Here is a 24,160-nt window from a genome sequence, read left to right on the forward strand (position 1 = left end):
TCAACTTTATCAGTATTTATTGCCACCTTTCCCAACTTCTTTGTAACGTGTTGCTGGCATCAAATTCTAAAGTTAATGATTATTTGCAAATAAAACAATGTTTATCAGTTTGGACATCAAATATGTTGTCTTTGTAGCATATTTAACTGAATATGGGTTGAAAAGGTTTTGCAAATCATTATATTCCGTTTATATTTACATCTAACACAATTTCCCAACTCGTATGGAAACGGGGTTTGTACTTCATTAGGTGAAAATATTGCATGCATGGAGCTCTAGACTAAGGATACACTGTTCTCCTTCTCCCCAAGCTTCTTACAGATGGTGCATTCAAAAACCGTTCTGTGAACATCAGAAGTCTTGTTGTCTGGTTGGTCATCAAACAAATCTGTCACCGGTAATTATTGTGTTTTTTCCCCAGAATTTTTGGTTGAATTCAGTTATAGAATAAAAAAATCCCACATCCTACAAATGACTTGTGACTAAGTGAAGTACAAGGTCATGCCATGATGTCTTACTTCACTGTACCATGTTGCTTTCAAGAAACAGTTTTAAAGACATTTAAGAGATTTTTCAAAGCCGAGAAAAACAAGCCACTGGCAGAGGAAGAAGAAAGAGCCAGGCGGAATAAGCCCACTTACCGTCTTTGTGTCGGTGGCGACACGAGGGGGGGAGAGTGAGGGCACAGGCGCCAGCAAAGACACAGCAGAGAGTGCAGAATGCGACGAAGAAAAACAGAGACATGAACGTGAGAGAAAAGAGGCCACAATCACACACCGACGATCACATGAGGAGAAAGTCAGGCAAAAACATCCAGACAGAGTCCTGCTGAGAAGAATCAAATCAAATCAACTTTATTTATAGAGCACATTTAATATTTACCACAGGGGTAGCCAAAGTGCTGTACGATGGGCAGGTTAAAAGATATAAACGAGAACCAAGAAAACACAACACAAACAGAACACGATAGAGACGTTAAGGTTGGTGAGAGAAACACAGAAAGCTGACTTTGGATAGAACCAATTCCATGTGGATTACATAAAACTGAGACCGGAACCACACAGCCATAACTTAAGGTCATGTTCTCAGTATTTTTTAAGTGACCCAAAAAAATTATATGACTGAGGGCAAATATGATTTATATAAAACATGGTGTGCGCTAGTGTTGTCACGATACTTATATTTTGGTACCGGTACCAAAATTATTTTTGATACTTTTCGGTAATTTAAATAAAAATAATTGCATTATTGGCTTTATTTTAACAAAAAAATCTTAAGGCACATTAAACACATGTTTTTTATTGCCATTTAGTCCTTAAATAAAATAGTGAACATACAAGACAAATATACTTTTAGTAGTAAGTAAACAAATAAAGGCTCTGATTTAGTCTACTGACATATGCAGTAACATATTGTGTCATTTATCATTCTATTATTTTGTCAACTTTATTAAGGACAAGTGGTAGAAAATGAATTATTAATCTACTTGTTCATTTTCTGTTAATATCTGCTTACTTTCTCTTTTAATATGTTCTATCTCAGTGGTTCTTAACCTGGGTTCGATCGAACCCTAGGGGTTCGGCGGTGTTTTGGGGGTTTTGCCAACCTTGAGACCTCCGAATTCGGGAGATGGAAGGGTGGAGGGGGTGGTGTGGTTGAGGTAGGCAGGGTTTAGTGGTAGCGGGGGTGTATATTGTAGATCGTGGAAGAGTTAGTGCTGCAAGGGGTTCTGGGTATTTGTTGTGTTGCGTTACGGTGAGGATTTTCTCCCGAAATGTGTTTATAATAATAATAATAATGGATTAGATTTATATCGCGCTTTTCTATTGTTAGATACTCAAAGCGCTCACAGAGAAGTGGGAACCCATCATTCATTCACACCTGGTGGTGGTAAGCTACATCTGTAGCCACAGCTGCCCTGGGGTAGTCTGACGGAAGCGTGGCTGCCAGATTGCGCCTACGGCCCCTCCGACCACCACCTATCATTCATTCATCAATCATTCACCAGTGTGAGTGGCACCGGGGACAAAGGGTGAAGTGTCCTGCCCAAGGACACAACGGCAGCGATTTAGATGTCAATAGTTGGAGAAGCGAACCTGCAACCCTAAGGTTTCTGGCACGGCCGCTCTACCCACTACGCCATGCCGGTTTGGTGTGGGTTCACAGTGTGGTGCATATTTGTAACAGTGTGCCACCCTCTGTGTGGCCTGTATAGCTGTTGACCAAGTATGCTTTGCATTCCCTTATGTGTGTGTAAAAGCCACATAAATGATGTGAATGCGCCAGCACGCCGTTTGTATGGAGGAAAGGCGGACGAGATGACAGGTTGTAGATGACGCCTAGGAGAATGGATGCCCCGGAAGATTTTCGGGAGGGACACTGGAATTCGGGATTCTCAGGGAAAAATCGGGAGGGTTGGCAAGTATGGACTCATCGTGTAAATAAAAACTTCTCAATATAGGCGTATCGTGGATACGGCGACTGCAGAAGTCACACTGATTTGCAGGTGCGCGATTTGTTGTGAGTTCATGCACGGTTAATTTTGTACACCAGGAAAAAAAAACATATAACTTTGTCTTGAATTTGAAGAAAAAAAAAAAATAATAACTTTCACAAAAGAAGGGTTCGGTGAATGCGCGTATGAAACTGGTGGGGTTCATAACCTCCAACAAGGTTAAGAACCACTGTTCTATCTACACTTCTGTTAAAATGAAATAATCACTTATTACATGAATTTATTATGGGTTTACTAAAAATGTGACCAAATCTGCTGGGTCAAAAGTATACATACAGCAGGGGTCGGGAACCTATTTGGCTGAGAAAGCCAAGAAAGACAAACATTTTAAAATGTATTTCCGTGAGAGCCATAAAATATTTTTAACACTGAATACAACTGTCAAGCACTGATGACATCTATTAAACAGACAAGAAGCAAGGAATTAAACAGAGACAGGATTCAATTTAGCTCAATGAGGAGAAAAGGTAGACCTGTACCCTTGTACTTTTGACCATTAATGCGACTTCTTGAACAGGTGCGATAGAAACGGATGGATGGATTCAAATGCATGTGAATGTTTTATATTTTGAACAATATTTTTAACACTGTGATCACCAGCGGAATTATTCATTACTTATCGTGTTAAGTAACGTCAGCTAAGATTTATTTCTCAAATTCAGTCATCAAAAGAGCCACCGGTTCCCTACCCCTGACATAGAGCAATGTTAATATTTGGTTACTTATCCTTTGGCAAGCTTCACTGTAATAAGGCACCTTTAGTAGCCATCCACAAGCTTCTGGTTACATTTTTGACCACTCCTTTTGACAAAATTGGCACAATTCCGCTAAATGTGTTGGTTTTCTGACATGGACTTGTTTCTTCAGCATTGTCCACACGTTTAAGTCAGGGAAGGACAATTATAAAACCTTAATTCTAGCTTGATTTAGCCATTTCTTTACCACTTTTGACGTGGGTTTGGGGTCATTTTCCTGTTAGAACACCCAACTGCGCCCAAGACCCAACCTCCGGGCTGATGATTTTAGTTTGTCCTGAAGAATTTGGAGGTAATTGTCAGGCTTGCCTCTGACAGTTTGTTTGTGTTTTAGTTTTTCCTCTGTGTGTGTGTGTAGTATTTCCTGTCTTTAGTTCCTGTCAGCGTTCTTATTTTGTCTGTTTCCTGTCTTTCTCCCTGAGTGCTGTGTCCCCTCTGCTGCGGCTGATTGGCACCTGGCCACACCTGGTGTCAATCAGCCCGCTCCTATTTCGACCTTTCTTCCCATCTAGTCAGTGCTGGATTTTTGCACTTCTGTATTGTCGTTGCTACCTGTCGCGTCATGTACTGTCGTGTCAATGCAGCATTGCTCTTTGTAGCTTACTGTCTTTTGTTCCCAGCTCCCAAGTTTGTTTTTTCTTAGCCAAGTTTGTTATCCGCCTCGTGCGCGCTTTTTGTTTGTACCCTTTTTGGTTTTGTTCTTGTTTTAGTATTTAAAGATTAAATCATGTTTACCTGCAAAATGCCCGCCTCCTTCTCTGCATCTTGGGGTACGTCAACAACTAACTCTGACTTTTTCATTGTCCCATTTAAAGCACCAGTTCCATTGGGAGCTAAACAAGCCTAGAGCATGATGCTACCACCACCATGCTTGACTGTAGCTATGGTGTTCCTGGGATTAAAGGCCCCACCTTTTCTCCTCCAAACATTTTGCTGGGTATTGTGGCCAAACAGCTCAATTTTTGTTTCATTTGACCACAGAACTTTCCTCCAGAAGGTCTTATCGTTGTCCGTGTTATTGGAAACTCAAGAGAGCCATGACATTATGCTCTTTACAAGTTATATGTAAACTTTTGATCCCGACTGCAATGACCCATATTGAATTGGTTTGAGCATTTTACATGCACAAAAGTGGAAAATTGTTCTGTATAAAATGTGGACCCCCCTAATGTATTGTTGTAATTCCTACTGCAGGTCTTACCTTTACCTCTGTTACCAAGATGTCTGTTATGCTCCCAAGCACTGTCACAAAGTCAAACACATTCCAGGCTGCTTTCAGGTAGTTCTGAAAAGGAAAAAAAAATACCGTGGATTAGCATTGCAGTCAAATTGTGGTCTAAAACACCTCATGCTGCAGGATTATATGACGGCTTAAAACGTTTTCTTCGCCGTTTTACTCGAAGAATGCTTAAATGTTGGTATTAACATAAGTAGGTGAGTAGGAGTGTGGTGTGGAGCGCTATCAACAGCACACCTGAGCCATCGGTCGCAGTTATACAACAAAACAGGTAAAATTGTGTGTGAGAAGAGCAAATTTAAAAATGCAACATGGAGAAGGAAACACCTTAGAGGAAAAATGTAGAAAAATGCAATCTCTCTTTGAACCCTTCCTTTTTTTATTGGTAAGATTTATTTTGCATCTTTCTTTTTCCATTTGAGACATAATTTTGATAACCATGAATCAAGTTTTAAATGTAATTTTTTTTGCTTAAAAACATGTTGCTTTATTTCTGAAAAAATAAAATTAAAAAAATGGCAAAATCACCCATGATCTGATTAGAATGTAACTAGAAGAGCACTCAAAGAGCATAGGCCTCTGCCAGGCCTTATTTCCAAATAGTAAAAAAATTCTTGAAACAAGACAGGGATCCGGATCAACCCTAAAAATAAACCCTGTACTAACTTGGTATGACTAGAGATGTCCGATATTATCGGCCGATAAATGCTTTAAAATGTAATATCGGAAATTGTCGGTATCGGTTTCAAAAGGTAAGATTTATAACTTTTTAAAACGCCGCTGTATAGGTTGGTACACGGACGTAGGGAGAAGTACAGAGCGCCAATAAACCTTAAAGGCACTGCTTTTGCGTGCCGGCCCAACCACATAATATCTACGGTTTTTCACACACACAAATGAATGCAAGCATACTTGGTCAACCGCCATACAGGTCACACTGAGGGTGGCCGTATAAACAACTTTAACACTGTTACAAATATGCACCACACTGTGAACCCACACCAAACAAGAATGACAAACATTTCGAGAGAACATCCGCACCGTAACACAACACAAACACACCAGATCAAATACCCAGAACCCCTTGCAGCACTAACTCTTCCGGGACCCTACAATATACAGTGGGGCAAAAAAGAAGTATTTAGTCAGCCACCGATTGTGCAAGTTCTCCCACTTAAAATGATGACAGAGGTCTGTAATTTTCATCATAGGTACACTTCAACTGTTAAGAATGTGAAGGAAACAAATCCAGGAATTCACATTGTAGGAATTTTAAAGTATTTATTTGTAAATTATGGTGGAAAATAAGTATTTGGTCAATAACAAAAATTCAACTCAATACTTTGTAATATAACCTTTGTTGGCAATAACAGAGGTCAAATGATTACTATAGGTCTTTACCAGGTTTGGACACACAGTAGCTGGTATGTTGGCCCAGTCCTCCATGCAGATTTTCTCGAGAGCATTGATGTTTTGGGGCTGTTGCCGAGCAACACAGACTTTCAACTCCCTCCACAGATTTTCAATGGGGTTGAGGTCTGGAGATTGGCTAGGCCACTACAGGACTTTCAAATGCTTCTTAAAGAGCCACTCTTCATTGCCCGGGCGGAGTGTTGGGATCAATAACATGCTGGAATGCCCAGCTACGGTTCATCTTCAAAGCTCTCACTGATGGAAGGAGGTTTTGGCTCAAAATCTCACGATACATGGCCCCATTCATTCTTTCCTTAACACGGATCAATCGTCCTGTCCCCTTAGCAGAAAAACAGACCCAAAGCATGATGTTTCCACCCCCATGCTTCACAGTAGGTGTGGTGTTCTTGGGACGCAACTCAGTATTCTTCTTTGTCTAAACACGACGAGTTGAGTTTATACCAAAAAGTTCTCTTTTGGTTTCATCTGACCACATGACATTCTCCCAATCCTCTGCTGTATCATCCATGTGCTCTGGCAAACTTCAGACGGGCCTGGACATGCACTGGCTTAAGCAGGGGAACAGGTCTGGCACTGCAGGATTTGATTCCCTGTCGGCGTAGTGTGTTACTGATGGTAACCTTTGTTACTTTAGTCCCAGCTCTCTGCAGGTCATTCGCCAGGTACCCCCCGTGTGGTTCTGGGATTTTTGCTCACCGTTCTCATGACCATTTTGACCCCACGGGATGAGATCTTGCGTGGAGCCCCAGATCGAGGGAGATTATCAGTGGTCTTGTATGTCTTCCATTTTTTGATAATTGCTCCCACAGTTGATTTTTTCACACCAAGCTGCTTGCCTATTGTAGATTTGCTCTTCCCAGTCTGGTGCAGGTCTACAATTATTTTCCTGGTGTCCTTCGACAGCTCTTTGGTCCTGGCCATAGTGGAGTTTAGAGTCTGACTGTTTGAGGCTGTGGACAGGTTTCTTTTATACAGATAACGAGTTCAAACAAGTGCCATTAATACAGGTAACGAGTAGAGGACAGAAGAGCTTCGTAAAGAAGAAGTTACAGGTCTGTGGAAGCCAGAGATCTTCCTTGTTTGAAGTGACTAAATACTTATTTTCCACCATAATTTACAAATAAATTCTTTAAAATTCCTACAATGTGAATTCCTGGATTTTTTTTTTCACATTCTGTCTCTCACAGTTGAAGTGTACCAATGATGAAAATGAGTGAAGTGTGAAGTGAATTATATATATATAGCGCTTTTACAAAGTGAAACCCAAAATCTAAGTTACATTCAAACCAGTGTGGGTGGCACTGGAAGCAGGTGGGTAAAGTGTCTTGCCCAAGGACACAACGGCAGTGACTAGGACAGCGGAAGCGGGAATTGAACCTGCAACCCTCAAGTTGCTGGTACGGCCACTCTACCAACTGAGCTATACCGCCTTCTGTCATCATTTTAAGTGGGAGAACTTGCACAATCGGTGGCTGACCAAATACTTTTTTAGCCCCACTGTATACCCCTCCTACATCAACCCCCACCCCCAACCCCGCCCACGTCAACCTCCTCATGCTCTCTCAGGGAGAGCATGTCCCAAATTCCAAGCTGCTGTTTTGAGGCAGGTTAAAAAAAAACAATGCACTTTGTGAATTCAATAATAAATATGGCAGTGCCATGTTGACATTTTTTTTCCATCCATCCATTTTCTACCGCTTATTCCCTTTGGGGTCGCTGGTGCATATCTCAGCTACAATCGGGTGGAAGGCGGCGTACACAAGTCGCCACCTCTGAGTTGATTTATTTTGTAAAACTTGTTACATTGTTTAATGCATCCAGCGGGGCATCACAACAAAATTTGGCATAATGTGTTAATTCCACGACTGTATAAATCGGTATCGGTTAATATCGGATTTGGTAATTAAGAGTTGGACACTATCGGAATATCAGATATCGGCAAAAAAAACATTATCGGACATCTCTACGGTAGTTTAAATCCATCCATCCATCCATTTTCTAATGCTTGCGTCACCACTTCATCGCTTTGTAAAATCGCTAATGTTAACCTGTAGTATGTCAACAGCAAAGCTAATGTATATCAGCATCAAGCTAGCAGATTTTGGAAAAAGTTGAATCTGACTTTACTAATGATGGAGAGGTGGGTTTTTTTTAAAAACATTTTCCTTGTGGGCTTTGAAAAATGAAACATTACCCACAGGTCGTTTGGCCGAGTAAGCTGTTCGCGTGATCGCCAAGCAAAGAGCCTGCTATTGTATATATCAGTATCGGTTGATATCGGAATCGGTAATTAGGAGTTGGACAATATCGTAAAAAAAGCCATTATTAGACATCTTTAGTTATGACTAATCCTGAAAGTCTCATTAGAAACAACAAACTGACTGAACTTTCTTCTCAGTCTCCACTCTCTGCTGGGCTGCTATCATACACACACAGAAGTTGAAGCTCAAAAAATAAACGCAGAGGTGGGTAGAGTAGCCAGAAATTGTACTCAAGTGTACTGTTACTTTAGAGCAGGAGTGTCAAACTCAAATACAGAGCGGGCCAAAATTTAAAACTGAACAAAGCCGCTGGCCAAAATTGAACAAATTAACCTTTTAATAAGACCCAAACAAGTTTTGCATTGAATATTGAACAAGCTAGGGAGTGGGGTTTGGTGGTAGCGTGGGTGTATATTGTAGTGCCCCAGAAGAGTTAGTGCTGCAAGGTTCTGGGTATTTGTTCTGTTGTGTTTATGTTGTGTTACGGTGCGGATGTTCTCCTGAAATGTGTTTGTCATTCTTGTTTGGTGTGGGTTCACAGTTTGGCGCATATTTGTAACAGTGATAAGTTGTTTATACTGCCATCCTCAGTGTGACCTGTATGGCTGTAGACCAAGTATGACTTGCATTCACTTATGTGTGTGTAAAAGCCGTAAATACTATGTGACCGGACAGGCACGCTGTATGTATGGAAGAAAAGCGGACTCAACGACAGGTTGTAGAGAACGCTAAAGGCAATGCCCTTAAGGCCCGCCTACAATATCGTTGTCTTGGTGGAAATCGGGAGAAATTCGGAAGAATGGTTGTCCCGGGTGATTTTCAGGAGGGGCACTGAACTTCAGGAGTCTCCCGAGAAAAGCAGGAAGGTTGGCAAGTATGAGTATTAGCGGTTAATGCGGTGTTACAGCGGCACCACAGTTGTATAATACCGGCGGGCCAGCTCTAATGTTAATTAGATATTGCCTCAAGGGCCAAATGAAATTACACGGCGGGCCAAATTTGGCCCGCGGGCCAGAGTTTGACACCCGTGCTTCAGAGATTTATTACTAAAGTAAAAGTAAGGAGTAGTCACCCAAATATTTACTTGAGTAAAAGTACAAAGTATGTTGTGAAAAAACTACTCAACTACTGAGTAACTGATGAGTAACCTGTTCGTTTAATATATATTTGGTTTTACACTGTATTGAAAACATTTTTGAAAATTAATTTTACCTTTGCAACCTCATTATACTATTGGCTAAGTTTTATATTCATAAATGTAGGTTTCTCAATACTCGACCTGATGTCTGTGCCTTTAAAAAAGATTTAGAACTCTACATTAAAACACTCTACCTCTAACAAGCAAAAAGCTGTGAAAACGATGATGCTGTGTTCCAAATTTAAGTTCTTTACTGAGATTGAGTGAGCTTATGGCTTTGCACTTTGTTTATTTACTGTATATATATATATTTTTTGCATTCTATTTTAGTTACTTTGAATATACAACCCCCTGGCGCTGCTTACTTTCATTATTATTTTCAACTGTTTGTAAATGTTGAAATTTATAAATAAAAATGTATAAAAAAAAAAAAAGTGTGCAGTTAATCATGTGACCGCCTGGCTCTGTTTGATTGGTGAAATGGAGTCAAACGTCAGCAGTGACTGCATTTGATTGGTGAAACAGAGTCAAACGTCACCAGTGACTGCAAACGTCCAAAAAACGGAAATGCTGATTACCGGTCCTGCTAGACACCAACCTCTTTTTAATAATACAACTGTAACATTTGACAACCAAATAATTAAACAAGGTGACTCGGTAAAAAATCTGGGTATTATCTTCGACCCAACTCTCTCCTTTGAGTCACACATTAAAAGCGTTACTAAAATGGCCTTCTTTCATCTCCGTAATATCGCTAAAATTCGCTCCATTTTGTCCACTAAAGACGCCGAGATCATTATCCATGCGTTTGTTACGTCTCGTCTCGATTACTGTAACGTATTATTTTCGGGTCTCCCCATGTCTAGCATTAAAAGATTACAGTTGGTACAAAATGCGGCTGCTAGACTTTTGACAAGAACAAGAAAGTTTGATCATATTACACCTGTACTGGCTCACCTGCACTGGCTTCCTGTGCACTTAAGATGTGACTTTAAGGTTTTACTACTCACGTATAAAATACTACACGGTCTAGCTCCAGCCTATCTTGCCGATTGTATTGTACCGTATGTCCCGGCAAGAAATCTGCGTTCAAAAGACTCCGGCTTATTAGTGATTCCTAAAGCCCAAAAAAAGTCTGCGGGCTATAGAGCGTTTTCCGTTCGGGCTCCAGTACTCTGGAATGCCCTCCCGGTAACAGTTCGAGATTCTACCTCAGTAGAAGCATTTAAGTCTCACCTTAAAACTCATTTGTATACTTTAGCCTTTAAATAGACCTCCTTTTTAGACCAGTTAATCTGCCGCTTCTTTTCTTTGGGGTCCGGTCCGATGACCATGGATGAAGTACTGGCTGTCCAGAGTCGAGACCCAGGATGGACCGCTCGTCGGGACCCAGGATGGACCGCTCGCCTGTGTATCGGTTGGGTACATCTCTACGCTGCTGATCCGCCTCCGCTTGGGATGGTTTCCTGTGGACGGGACTCTCGCTGCTGTCTTGGATCCGCTTTGAACTGAACTCTCGTGGCTGTGTTGGAGCCACTATGGATTGAACTTTCACAGTATCATGTTAGACCCGCTTGACATCCATTGCTTTCGGTCCCCTAGAGGGGGGGGTTGCCCACATTTGAGGTCCTCTCCAAGGTTTCTCATAATCATCATTGTCACTGGCATCCCACTGGGTGTGAATTCTCCCTGCCCACTGGGTGTGAGTTTTCCTTGCCCTTATGTGGGTTCTTCCGAGGATGACGTAGTCGTAATGGTTTGTGCAGTCCTTTGAGACATTTGTGATTTAGGGCTATATAAATAAAGATTGATTGATTGATTGATTTTACGTATAAATATTTTTTGCATTCTATTTTAGTTACTTTGAATATACAACCCCCTGGCGCTGCTTACTTTGATTATTATTTTCAATTGTTTGTAAATGTTGAAATTCATAAATAAAGATTTATACAAATTTTAAAAAAGTGTGCAATTAATCATGTGACCGCCTGGCTCTGTTTGATTGGTGAAACGGAGTCAAACGTCAGCAGTGACTGGATTTGATCGGTGAAACAGAGTCAAACGTCAGCAGTGACTGCATTTGATTGGTGAAACGGAGTCAAACGCCACCACTGACTGCATTTGATTGGTGAAATGGAGTCAAACGTCACCAGTGACTGCATTTGATTGGTGAAACAGGCATATGATGGATCCTACTTTGAAGGTCTGTCTGACAAACCAAAACAAAGCCTGCATTAACAGATCGATAAAAATCAGTAGTGAGTAGCGAGCTGAATGTAGATAAATGGAGCGGAGTAAAAGTAGCGTTTCTTCTCTATAAATATACTCGGGTAAAAGTAAAAGTATGTTGCATTAAAACTACTCGTAGAAATACAATTTATCCCAAAAGTTACTCAAGTAAATGTAACGGAGTAAATGTAGCGCGTTATTACCCACCTCTCCATAAACGTAAGGTAACATTCTAAGTCCAAGTCTAAGTCTAAGTTAGGTATGTGTAAATATCCGGATAAGGCTCAATATCCAATCACATTTTTTGACAGTTTCATCCAAATCCGACCATACTTTTTTACGTGTGGCGTCGTCAACTCACAAACAAAACGCACAAACCCGGCAATCCTATTCCTGGAAGAGGTACCGTATTTTTCGGACTATAAGTCACAGTTTTTTTCATAGTTTGGCCGGGGGTGCGACTTATACTCAGGAGCGACTTATGAGTGAAATATTAACACATTACCGTAAAATGTCAAATAATATTATTTAGCTCATTCACGTAAGGGACTAGACGTCTAAGATTTCATGGGATTTATCGATTAGGGATGACAGATTGTTTGGTAAATGTATAGCATGTTCTATATGTTATAGTTATTTGAATAACTCTTACCATAATATGTTATGTTAACACATGGGTGTCAAACTCTGGGCCACGGGCCATGTAATTTATTTTGGCCCTTGAGACAATATTAAATTAACATTAGAGCCGGCCCGCCGGTATTATACAGCAGCGGTGCATTCACCGCTAATTCTAATACTTGCCAACCCTCACGATTTTCCCAGGAGACCCCCCCCCCGAAAATCTACCGGGGCAACCATTCTCTTGAATTTCTCCCGATTTCCACTCGGACAACAATATCGGCGGTGTGCCTTAAAGGTACCGCTTTTAGCGTCCTCTACAACCTGTCGTCATGTCCACTTTTCCGCCATACAAACAGCGTGCCGGCCCAGTCACGTAATATATGCGGATTCTACACACACACAAGTGAATGCAAGGCATACTTGGTCAACAGCCATACAGGTCACACTGAGGGGTGGCCATATAAACAACTTCAACACTGTTACAAATATGCACCAAACTGTGAACCCACACCAAACAAGAATGACAAACACATTTCGGGAGAACATCCGCACTGTAACACAACATCAACACGACAGAACAAATACCCAGAACCCCTTGCAGCACTAACTCTTTCGGGACGCTAAAATATACACCCCCGCTACCAACAAAACTGGATTTTGCATGTCACTATAAAGTTATATAAGCCTTGCTTGTTCAATATTCAATGCAAAACTTGTTTGGGTCCCTATTAAAAGGTTAAGTTGATCAACTTTGGCCTGCGGCTTTGTTCAGTTTTAAATTTTGGCCCACTCTGTATTTGAGTTTGACACCCCTGCTTTAACATATTAGGCACCTTCCCAGTTGGTTATTTATGCATCATATAAGGTACACTTATTCTGCCTGTTGTTCACTATTCTTTATTTATTTTAAATTGCCTTTCAAATGTCTATTCTTGATTTTGGGTTTTATCAAATAAATTTCCCCAAAAAATGCAACTTATAAATGTTTGTTCCCTTCAGTATTATGCATTTTCGGCAGGTGCGACTTATACTCCGGAGCGACTTATACTCCGAAAAAATATGGTAATTAAAGGTGCAAAAGGAACACATTCTTACCAGCGGACCAAATGCAATGACTTTAAGGATGCACTCCAGAGTAAAGAGGGCAGTGAAGACGATGTTCAAGTATTTCAGCATGGACTCGTAAATGTCTGGAGCGCCGTAAAACTGTGGAGGAAATGCACAAAAGGACAAACGTTCACTGCGGCCGATGAAATATTTGTGAGGGGGGAAAAAAAGAAATCATGTTTATAGAATCTCTACAATAATTTGAGCAATCTATCAAGTCTTAAATTCTATTACAGTTTTCAATTGGAGTGTATTGTTGTTTTCCCCAGAAATACCATATATCACAAATATCTATTAGTATTTATAAGTTGTGGTTCTTATAAACATCCATCCATCTATTTCCTACCGCTTGTCCCTTTTGGGGTCGCGGGGTGGGTGCTGGAGCCTATCTCAGCTGCATTTGGGCGGAAGGCGGTGTACACACTGGACAAGTCGCCACCTCATCGCAGGGCCAACACAGATAGACAACATTCACACTCACATTCACACAATTTAGTGTTGCCAATCAACCTATCCCCAGGTGCACGTCTTTGGAAGTGGGAGGAAGCCGGAGTACCCGGAGGGAACCCACGCAGTCACGGGGAGAACATGCAAACTGGATGTTAAATCTAAATAGACATTTTAATGTAAATGTTAAATATACTTTGTTAAAAAATCCAAAACACAGCGTATGCTAGTGTTGTCCCAATACCTATATTTTGATACCGGTACCGGTACCAAAATGTATTTCGATACATTTCGATCTAAATAAAGAGGACCACAAAAAATTGCATGATTGGCTTTATTTTAACAAAAAAATATTTCGGTTCATTAAACATATGTTTCTTATTGCAAGTTTTTCTTTAAATAAAATAGTGAACATATAAGACAACTTGTCTTTTATTGGGAAGTAAGCAAACATCCATCCATCCATCCATTTTATACCGCTTATTCCCTTTTGGGGGGGCGGGGGGCGCTGACGCTTATCTCAGCTACAATCGGGCGGAAGGCAGGGTACACCCTGGACAAGTCGCCACCTCATCACAGGGCCAACACAGATAGACAGACAACATTCACACTCACATTCACACACTAGGGCCAATTTTAGTGTTGCCAATCAACCTATCCCCAGGTGCATGTCTTTGGAAGTGGGAGGAAGCCGGAGTACCCGGAGGGAACCCACGCATTCACGAGGAGAACATGCAAACTCCACACAGAAAGATCCCGAGCCTGGGATTGAACCCAGGACTGCAGGACCTCCGTATTGTGAGGCATACGCACTAACCCCTCTGCCACCGTGAAGCCCAGTAAGCAAACAAAGGCTCCTAATTTAGTCTGCTGACATATGCAGTAACATATTGTGTCATTTTCCATTCTATTATTTTGTCAAAATTATTAAAGGCCTACTGAAACCCACCACGCAGTCTGATAGTTTATATATCAATGATGAAATATTAACATTGCAACACATTCCAATACGGCCTTTTTAGTTTACTAAATTGCAATTTTAAATTTCCCGGGAGTTTCGTCTTGAAAACGTCGCGTAATGATGACGTGTTCACAAGACGTCACGGGTTTTTAGGAAGTATGAGCGCTACGTACACACAGCTAAATGTCGTCTGCTTTAACGGCATAATTACACAGTATTTTGGAGAACTGTGTTGCTGAATCTTTTGCAAATTGTTCAATTAATAATGGAGAAGTCGAAGTAGCAAGATGGGTTTGGGAAGCTTTAGCCTTTAGCCCAGGGGTCACCAACCTTTTTGAAACCAAAAGCTACTTCTTGGGTACTGATTAATGCGAAGGGCTACCAGTTTGATACACACTTAAATAAATTGCCAGGAATAGCCACTTTGCTCAATTTACCTTTAGTAAATATATATATATATATATATATATATATATATATATATATAAAGTTGGTATTTCTTTCTGTCATTCCATCGAACATTGTTTTACACTTAATTGAACGGTTTAAAAGAGGAGAAAACAGGAAAAAAACTGAAAATGAAATTTTGAAACATAATTTATCTTCAATTTCGACTCTTTAAAATTCAAAATTCAACCAATAAAAAAAAAAAAAAAAACTAGCTAATTCGAATCTTTTTGAAAAAATAAAAAAAAGAATTTATGCAGCTTCATTAGTAATTTTTCCTAATTAAGATTAATTTTAGAATTTTGATGACATGTTTTAAATAGGTTAAAATCCAATCTGCAATTTGTTAGAATATATTTAAAAAAATGGACCAAGCTATATTTCTAACAAAGAAAAATCATTATTTCTTCTAGTTGTTCTAGAACAGCAATTTTAAAAGAAATCCAAAAGACTTTGAAATAAGATTTAAATTTGATTCTACAGATTTTCTATATTTTCCAGAATATTTTTTTTGAATTTTAATCATAAGTTTGAAGAAATCTTTCACAAATATTCTTCATCAAAAAAATAGAAGCTATAATGAAGAATTAGATTAAAATGTATTTATTATTCTTTACAATAAAAAAAATATTGAAAATTGATTTAAATTGTCAGGAAAGAAGAGGAAGGAATTTAAAAGGTAAAAAGGTATATGTGTTTAAAAATCATTAAATCATATTTAAGGTTGTATTTTTTTCTCTAAAATAGTCTTTCTGAAAGTTCTAAGAAGCAAAGTAAAAAAATTAATGAATTTATTCAAACAAGTGAAGACCAAGTCTTTAAAATATTTTCTTGGATTTTCAAATTCTATTTAAGTTTTGTCTCTCTTAGAATTAAAAATGTCGAGCAAAGCGAAAGCAAGACCAGCTTGCTAGTAAATAAATGAAATTTTAAAAAATAGAGGCAGCTCACTGGTAAGTGCTGCTATTTGAGCTATTTTTAGAACAGGCCAGCGGGCTACTCATCTGGTCCTTACGGGCACCGCGTTGTTGATCCTTGCTTTAGCCACACAATCACAATGTGATTTCTTGTTTAAAATTCCTGGAGGTGAAAATTTACTATGGATCAGAGTGCGGTCAAGCGAACATGAATCACGATGGAATGTCAACCAGCAGGTTTCGGTGAGAAAATTGTGGTTAAAAAGTCGCTTCTTACCGGAGAAAAGCTGAGCTGCCCCGTCCATAGCTGCCGTCGACTTCTCTGAGACACTGGCGTCAAGACACCCGTGGACACACACCTCCGATTATCAGGTACTATTAAACTCACTAAAACACTACCAACACAATAGAAAGATAAGGGATTTCCCAGAATTATCCGAGTAAATGTGTCTAAAAACATCGGAATCCGTCCCAATGCAAACGCATTTTATTTTTTTAACTTTATTTTTTTTTTTTCTAGTCCGTCGCTTTTAATATCCTCAAACACGAATCTTTCATCAAATTAATGGGGAAATTGTCGTTTTTTCAGTCCGAATAGCTGTTTTTGTTGGAGGCTCCCATTATAAACAATGTGAATATGTAAGGAGCTCCCACACGTGTGACATCATCGCCTGTGACTTCCGGTAGAGGCGGGGCTTTTATCTTAGCACCGAAAGTTGCAAACTTTATCGTCGATGTTCTCTACTAAATCCTTTCAGCAAAAATATGGCAATATCGCGAAATGATCAAGTATGACACATAGAATGGACCTGCTATCCCCGTTTAAATAAGAAAATCTCATTTCAGTAGGCCTTTAAGGACAAGTGGTAGAAAATGTATTCTTAATCCACTTGTTCATTTACTGTTTATTTCTGCTTACTTTCTCTTTTAACATGTTCTATCTACACTTCTGTTAAAATGTAATAGTCACTTATTCTTCAGTTGTTTGGATGCTTTACATTAGTTTTGGATGATACCACAAATTTGGGTATCAATCTGATACCAAGTCGTTACTGGATCACATTCAAAGTCCTCACGTGTCCAGGGACATATTTCCTGAGCTTATAAACACAGTAAAACGACAGAAGATGTTGTGATGCCAAAAAATATTGACATAATCATAGTAGTATCAACCAGATACGCTACTGTACTTGGTATCATTACAGTGGATGTTAGGTGTAAATCCACCAATGGCGTTTGTTTACATTTTGACGCCGGTGAGCTACGGTGTGTGGTGAAGCATGTTTATCTATTCCTCGTCCTGCAGGGATGATACTTGTAAGAAACTTACTTTATTGGTCGCCATGGAGTCGAGGATTAGTGATTTAGAAGTAGCTGAAACACTGCGAATGGACATTAGCCGCTAGCTAGCTAGCCGTGTCTTAAAGCACCTCTTCCTGAGGGCGTTTCAGTGTTATAACTTCACCTTTATCGTTAGTTTTTAAGCCCAAATGTGTCCGTTCTCCTTTTTCTGTCTACAAACTGTGTCTACTTGTAAGTATTCTGTGATTGTGCGCTGCCGAACATGCTCCTCTGCTCGTAAACCATCAATGACACAACGTACCAGTACTTTTCAGAGGCGGAATATGATTAATTAGTATTTGGGCACTATACTAATACCGGTATACCGTACAACCCTAGTAATTACATGCTGCAGATGTACTTAATATTGCTGCAGTGTATGTCTAAGTCAGGGGTCACCAACGCGGTGCCCGCGGGCACCAGGTAGCCCGTAAGGACCAGATGAGTCGCTCGCTGGCCTGTTCTAAAAATAGCTCAAATAGCACCACTTACCAGTGAGCTGCCTCTATTTTTTACATTTTATTTATTTACTAGCAAGCTGGTCTCGCTTAGCTTGACATTTTTAATTCTAAGAGAGACAAAACTCAAATAGAATTTGAAAATCCAAGAAAATATTTTAAAGACTTGGTCTTCGCTTGTTTGAATAAATTAATTTTACTTTGATTCCTATAACTTTCAGAAAGACAATTTTAGAGAAAAAATACAACCTTAAAAATGATTTTTAGGATTTTTAAACACATATCTTTTTACCTTTTAAATTCCTTCCTCTTCTTTCCTGACAATTGAAATCAATGTTCAAGTATTTTTTTTTTATTGTAAAGAATAATAAATACATTTTGATTTAATTCTTCATTTTAGCTGCTGTTTTTTCGACGAAGAATATTTGTGAAATATTTCTTCAAACTTGTTATGATTAAAATTCAAAAAAATTATTCTGGCAAATCTAGAAAATCTGTAGAATCAAATTTAAATCTTATTTCAAAGTCTTTTGAATTTCTTTTAAAAATTTTGTTCTGGAAAATCGAGAAGAAATAATGATTTGTCTTTGTTAGAAATATAGCTTGGTCCAATTTGTTATATATTCTAACAAAGTGCAGATTGGATTTTAACCTATTTAAAACATGTCATCAAAATTCTAAAATCAACCTTAATCAGGAAAAATTACCAATGATGTTCCATAAATTCTTTTTTAAATTTTTTCAAAAACATTCGAATTAGCTAGTTTTTGTCTTAGTTTTTTTCAGTTGAATTTTGAATTTTAAAGAGTCGAAATTGAAGATAAACTATGTTTCAAAATTTAATTTTCTTTTTTTTTCGTGTTTTCTCCTCTTTTAAACCGTTCAATTAAGTGTTTTTTTCATCATTTATTCTCCACAAAAAACCTTCCGTAAAAGGAAAAAAAATGTACGACGGAATGATAGACAGAAATACCCATTTTTTCATATATATATATATATATATATATATATATATATATATATATATATATATATATATATATATATATATATATATATATATATACATATATATATATAGATGTATTTATTAAAGGTAAATTGAGCAAATTGGCTATTTCCGGCAATTTATTTAAGTGTGTATCAAACTGGTAGCCCTTCGCATTAATCAGTACCCAAGAAGTAGCTCTTGGTTTCAAAAAGATTGGTGACCCCTAAGTTTTTCTATTTTGCTTCCAACGGAGGTCAGGTTTGTTTGTGTATTTTGTATCTCACCTTCATCATCAGCACCACCGTGTTGAGGGCAATTAAAGTCATGATGGCATACTCAAACGGCGGCGACACCACAAATTTCCACATCTTATACTGGAAGGACTGCTTGTTCTCCGGCATGTATCTTGTCAACGGCTTGGCGTTTATGGCGAAATCGATACAAGCCCTCTGATTGGAAAGACAAAAAACAGAAGCAAAAATTCGTACAATTAGGTTTTTGCGAGCTGGGATCTTATCATTAAAAAAAGAAACAAGAGAGGCAGCTGGCTAGCACCAAAAGGAATGGATAATTGTTGGTGCATTAAATATGATGAGACTACAAATGCAAAGAAAACAGCCTCCATGTGAATGAAACCTAACAGCTCAGGAAACAAATCTCACTTAGGATATCAGTTTGTTAGCGTGGAACAGTCAAATATCAGCGACATGCATTTGGATTTCCATATTTGCTGTATATGCTACACACTAAAAAATGTTGGGTTAAAAAATAACCCAATTTCAACCCAACTGTTGGTTCAGAAAAGGACAAACCCATTTTTTGAGTTATTTTAACATTTTGGGTTCTTTTTTTCCAACCCAACTTTTGCATTGAATTATTCAACCAAACAAATTGAGTTATGATAACTTAATGTTGAGTTATTCCCAACCGAACTATTGGGTTAAATTATTTAACCCAAAAGTTGAGTTATGCTAACTCCATGTTTGTTGATTTATAACCCATCTATTGGGTTGAATGTGTTTCACACAGAAGCTGAGTTATGCTCACTACAATATTGGGTTATTCCAGACCCAATTTCAACCCAACTGCTGGTTCGGAAAAGGACAACCCCCTTATTTGAGTTATTTTAACATTTTGGGTTAATTTTTTCCAACCCAACTTTTGCGTTGAATTATTCAACCAAAAAGTTGAGTTATGATAACTTAATGTTGGGTTATTCCCAACCAAACTATTGGGTTGAAATATTTAACCCAAAAGTTGAGTTTTGCTAACTCAATGTTGGTTGATTCATAACCCAACTATTATGCTCACTACAATTTTGGGTTATTCCACACCCAACTTCAACCGAACTGTTGGTTCAGAAAAGGACAAACCCCTTATTTGAGTTGTTTTAACATTTTGGGTTAATTTTTTCCAACCCAACTTTTGCGTTGAATTATTCAACCAAAAAATTGAGTTATGATAACTTACTTAATGTTGGGTTATTACCAACCAAACTATTGGGTTAAAGTATTTAACCCAAAAGTTGAGTAATGCTAACTCCATGTTGGTTGATTCATAACCCAACTATTGGGTTGAATGTATTTCACACAAAAGCTGAGTTATGCTCACTACAATGTTGGGTTATTCCAGACCCAATTTCAACCAAACTGCTGATTCAGAAAAGGATGAACCCTTTATTAGAGTTATTTTAACATTTTGGGTTCATTTTTTCCACCCAACTTTTGCGTTGAATTATTTAACCAAAAAGTTGAGTTACATTAACTTAATGTTGGTTCATTCCCAACCAAACTGGGTTTATTTATTTCACCCAAAAGTTGAGTTAAGCTAACTCAATGTTGGTTGAATGTATTTCACACAAATACTGAGTTATCCACACAACAATGTTGGGTTATTCCAGACCCAACTATTGGGTTGCGCAATTTAGCGCTCCTTTACGGAGCCCCTTAAGGGACGTGGAGGGGAAAAAAATGTTTTGCGAGATCTCGCAAAAGGTTTTTTTTCTATTGTCATGATCCGTCGCCCGGATCATGTGTTGTTATATTCTGTTAGTTTTGGACTCCCTTACTGTTTTTGTGCACCCTTGTTTGTTTTTAGTTACCATGAGTGCTTATTGTTTCCACCTGTCTCTGATTGGTGCTCGGGACACTCACCTGTTTCCCGAGCACTAATCAGAGGGACTATTTAATCCTGCCTTTGCCGGTCAGTCGGCCTGGCTTTATTGTTTGCGATCATCAACCTGTTACGATTGGTCTTCGTGTTTCCGAGCTCGTGATTCCTGCTCTAAGTTTTTTCCTTAGCTTCCCGTGCGATCGGCAGACATTCCTTTTCAGTTTTTGGTATTACGTTATTTTTTGATCATTAAATCATGTTCCTACCTGCACGTCTTGTCCGGAGTGGTACGTCTGCATCCCGGGAGAACGAACACCGTAACTTACTGCGGTGGACGTTCAACTGACCGGCAAAGGCAGGATTAAATAGTACCTCTGATTAGTGCTCAGTAAACAGGTGAGCGTCCCGAGCACCAATCAGAGAAAGGTGGAAACAATAAGCACCCATGGTAAATAAAAACAAGCAAAGGTGGCACAAAAACAGTAAGGGACTCCAAAACTAACAGAATATAACAACACATTATCTGGGCTACGGATCATGACACCTATGTCAGTGAACTGGAAGTAAAACAGAAACAGCGATGGTGAACCGGAAGTCCATCGATTTTCTACCGTTTTTCCCTTTTGGGGTCGCTGGAGCCTATCTCAGCTGCATTCGGGCGGAAGGCGGCGTACACCTTGGACAAGTCGCCAACCCATCACAGGATGAACCAGAACTGAAACAGACAAAGTGATGGAGAAGCCTACCCATCATCCGTGGGAGAAGTTTATCGATTTCTATTTTGGTATCGGCCTGACATACAAAGACATCAAATCTGTTCTAGCACGTAGACATGGCTTTGACATAAGTGAGAGACATCTGAAAATAATACTCAAGGGCAAGGGGGCTCTCTCGCCGTAATGGGTACTATGTCTGTTTTACTTCCGGTTCACTGACATAGGAAAAAAAAATTTTTGTTAGATCTCACGAAAAAGTATTGCGAGATCTCGCTAAAATATGTTGAGATCTCAAAAAAAGTATTGCGAGATCTCGCAAAATATCCATGTCCCTTTAGGGGCTCTGTACTCCTTGACCTAATAGTTGGTCAAAAATTACACATTTCACCGCTGGCTTGTCCTACTCCTTCTCAACTACTGATCAACATAATTTGTATTCCATTAAAATATACTCAAAAGCAAGGTATGAGTGAGGTTTGTTTTTTTTACAAGAATTGCCATGTATGGTCGTATTTTACTGCGTGGATTGTTCTCCCGGGATGCAGACGGGACTCCGGAGGCAAAGTGCAGGTAAGGAAATTATTTATCGTCCATAAATCATGCAGGATTCAAACAAAAGAGTAGGAGCGTGCCGATAGCACGGGATGCTAACGGAACAGCGAACAAGAAAAGCTCAGCATGTAAACAAAAAGGCGGAGCTTAGCTCAGGAATTAAATAAGTAACTGTTGCGTGGAAGCAAATAAGAAAGCCAGACTGAATGTGGTGAAAAGCAGGGAATAAGTAGCTCTCTGATTAGTGCCCAGGAGCAGGTGAGCGTCCCGGACAGTAATCAGAGGCAGGTGAAAACAATCTGCAGACATAGCAAATAAAACACAAACCCAGGGGTCCTCAAAAACAGGAACTGAGGGAGTCAAAAGTAAACAAACATGATCCGGGCAGCGGATCATGACAATAGTAGATCTATACAACAAGCGCAAATATTTTCATGTACATACGATGTGTAATTGTAAATAATTTTAATGAGATTAATCCTCTATAAAATTCCCCTTAAGAAAAAAGTACCTATTTTAATAATTTAAAAAAAGGCCTTTTACCCAAAAATGCGTTAGTCATTGAAAATCAACCCAAAAATGGTTCATAGTTTGGTAAATCTCAGAAATTGAGTTAAAATAATACCATTATTAACCGAAAAAATTGATTTCTCTTCATAATAATAACTCCAAAATGTCACATATACTGTAATATTGTAAATGGTAATTGTTATATATTGTATGTATATTAGTGGTCCCCAACCTTTTTGTATCCGCTTAATAATTTATTTTATTTTATTATTTTTTTCTTTCTTTGTCATGAAAAAGAGACATTTTTGTCATGAAAAAGGGAGGTTTTTGTGGTTGGTGCACTAATTGTAAGTGTATATTGGGTTTTTTAATAAAAATGAATAAAAAATTATTCTGCGGCCCGGTACCAATCGGGCCACGGCCCGGTGGTTGGGGACCACTGGTATATATGATATAGACATAATATAAAATAATATGATATGATATAATATAATATACCAGTATATATAACATACTGTCCATATATCATGTAAATATTATGTATATATGTTATGTTTTATAGCTCTCTATTTAGTCTATTTATACCTGCATTGTCCTTTCCATCCTAACACTTTCCATCATTGTAACTGAGCTACTGTGTGGAACAACTTCCCTTGTGGAACATTAAAGTTTGTCTGTCTAAATCTAAAATGTATCCCAATATCAAAATAACCCGGCATTTTTTTCAGTGTAGAAATGCTCCCTCATTGCATGCAATTAAGGAAACGATAGCATGAGAAAATGCAATGCTCCGCACCTCATTCTTTTCCAGGCTGCACTCAGACATGGCTTTGTCTCCCTGCTCCTGGAAGGTGATGATAATCAAAGCCACAAATATGTTGACGAAGAAGAAAGGGAACACCACAAAGTAGACCACGTAGAAGATGGACGTCTCCATGCGGAACCCCGGGCTGGGGCCCTGGTCCTCATAGGTGGCATCCACGGAATGCTTCAGCACCCTGCAAGGAAATAAAGGATATGTTTGTGTCGTGCACATTTTGCATACGTTGTCCTCCAACCGAGAAGACGATATGATCCAGTTGATTTTCAATAAACTGGATCATTTTCAATATGAGACAAGTCTCACTGAAAGATATTGTGCAGTTTTCGCAGTGTCGATAATCCATTCTGGCAAAGTTCGGAATTATGTGAAAAGAGTATTCGGGAGGTCCAGAAGCATTACAGCTACAAGACAAATACTTTTTAATAGTTTAATTTTGTACAGTTACCATTTTTTGTTGACATTGTCCAAAATTTGGCACTGCGAAGTTAAAAGCGTATCATTAGTGAAGTGAATTATATTTATATAGCGCTTTTCTCTAGTGACTCAAAGCGCTTTACAATATCTAAGTTACATTTAAAACGGTGT

At 38.9% G+C, this 24,160-nt stretch overlaps 1 protein-coding gene across 1 annotated transcript in view; it reads right to left on the minus strand.

Annotated features, from left to right (window-relative positions):
- LOC133536415 (voltage-dependent N-type calcium channel subunit alpha-1B-like) overlaps nucleotides 1-24,160 on the minus strand; it is a 446,201-nt gene that overhangs the window by 102,766 nt on the left and 319,275 nt on the right. Inside the window, exons 29-32 of the mRNA XM_061876915.1 lie at nucleotides 23,549-23,750; nucleotides 19,147-19,311; nucleotides 13,289-13,399; nucleotides 4,472-4,555 (exon numbers count right to left, since the gene is read on the minus strand). Of these exons, the coding sequence (XP_061732899.1) occupies nucleotides 4,472-4,555; nucleotides 13,289-13,399; nucleotides 19,147-19,311; nucleotides 23,549-23,750 (562 nt within the window). The remainder of the gene's footprint in view (nucleotides 1-4,471; nucleotides 4,556-13,288; nucleotides 13,400-19,146; nucleotides 19,312-23,548; nucleotides 23,751-24,160) is intronic.

The sequence above is a fragment of the Nerophis ophidion genome, linkage group LG17 (genome assembly GCF_033978795.1).
Source record: "Nerophis ophidion isolate RoL-2023_Sa linkage group LG17, RoL_Noph_v1.0, whole genome shotgun sequence".
NCBI lineage: Eukaryota > Metazoa > Chordata > Actinopteri > Syngnathiformes > Syngnathidae > Nerophis > Nerophis ophidion.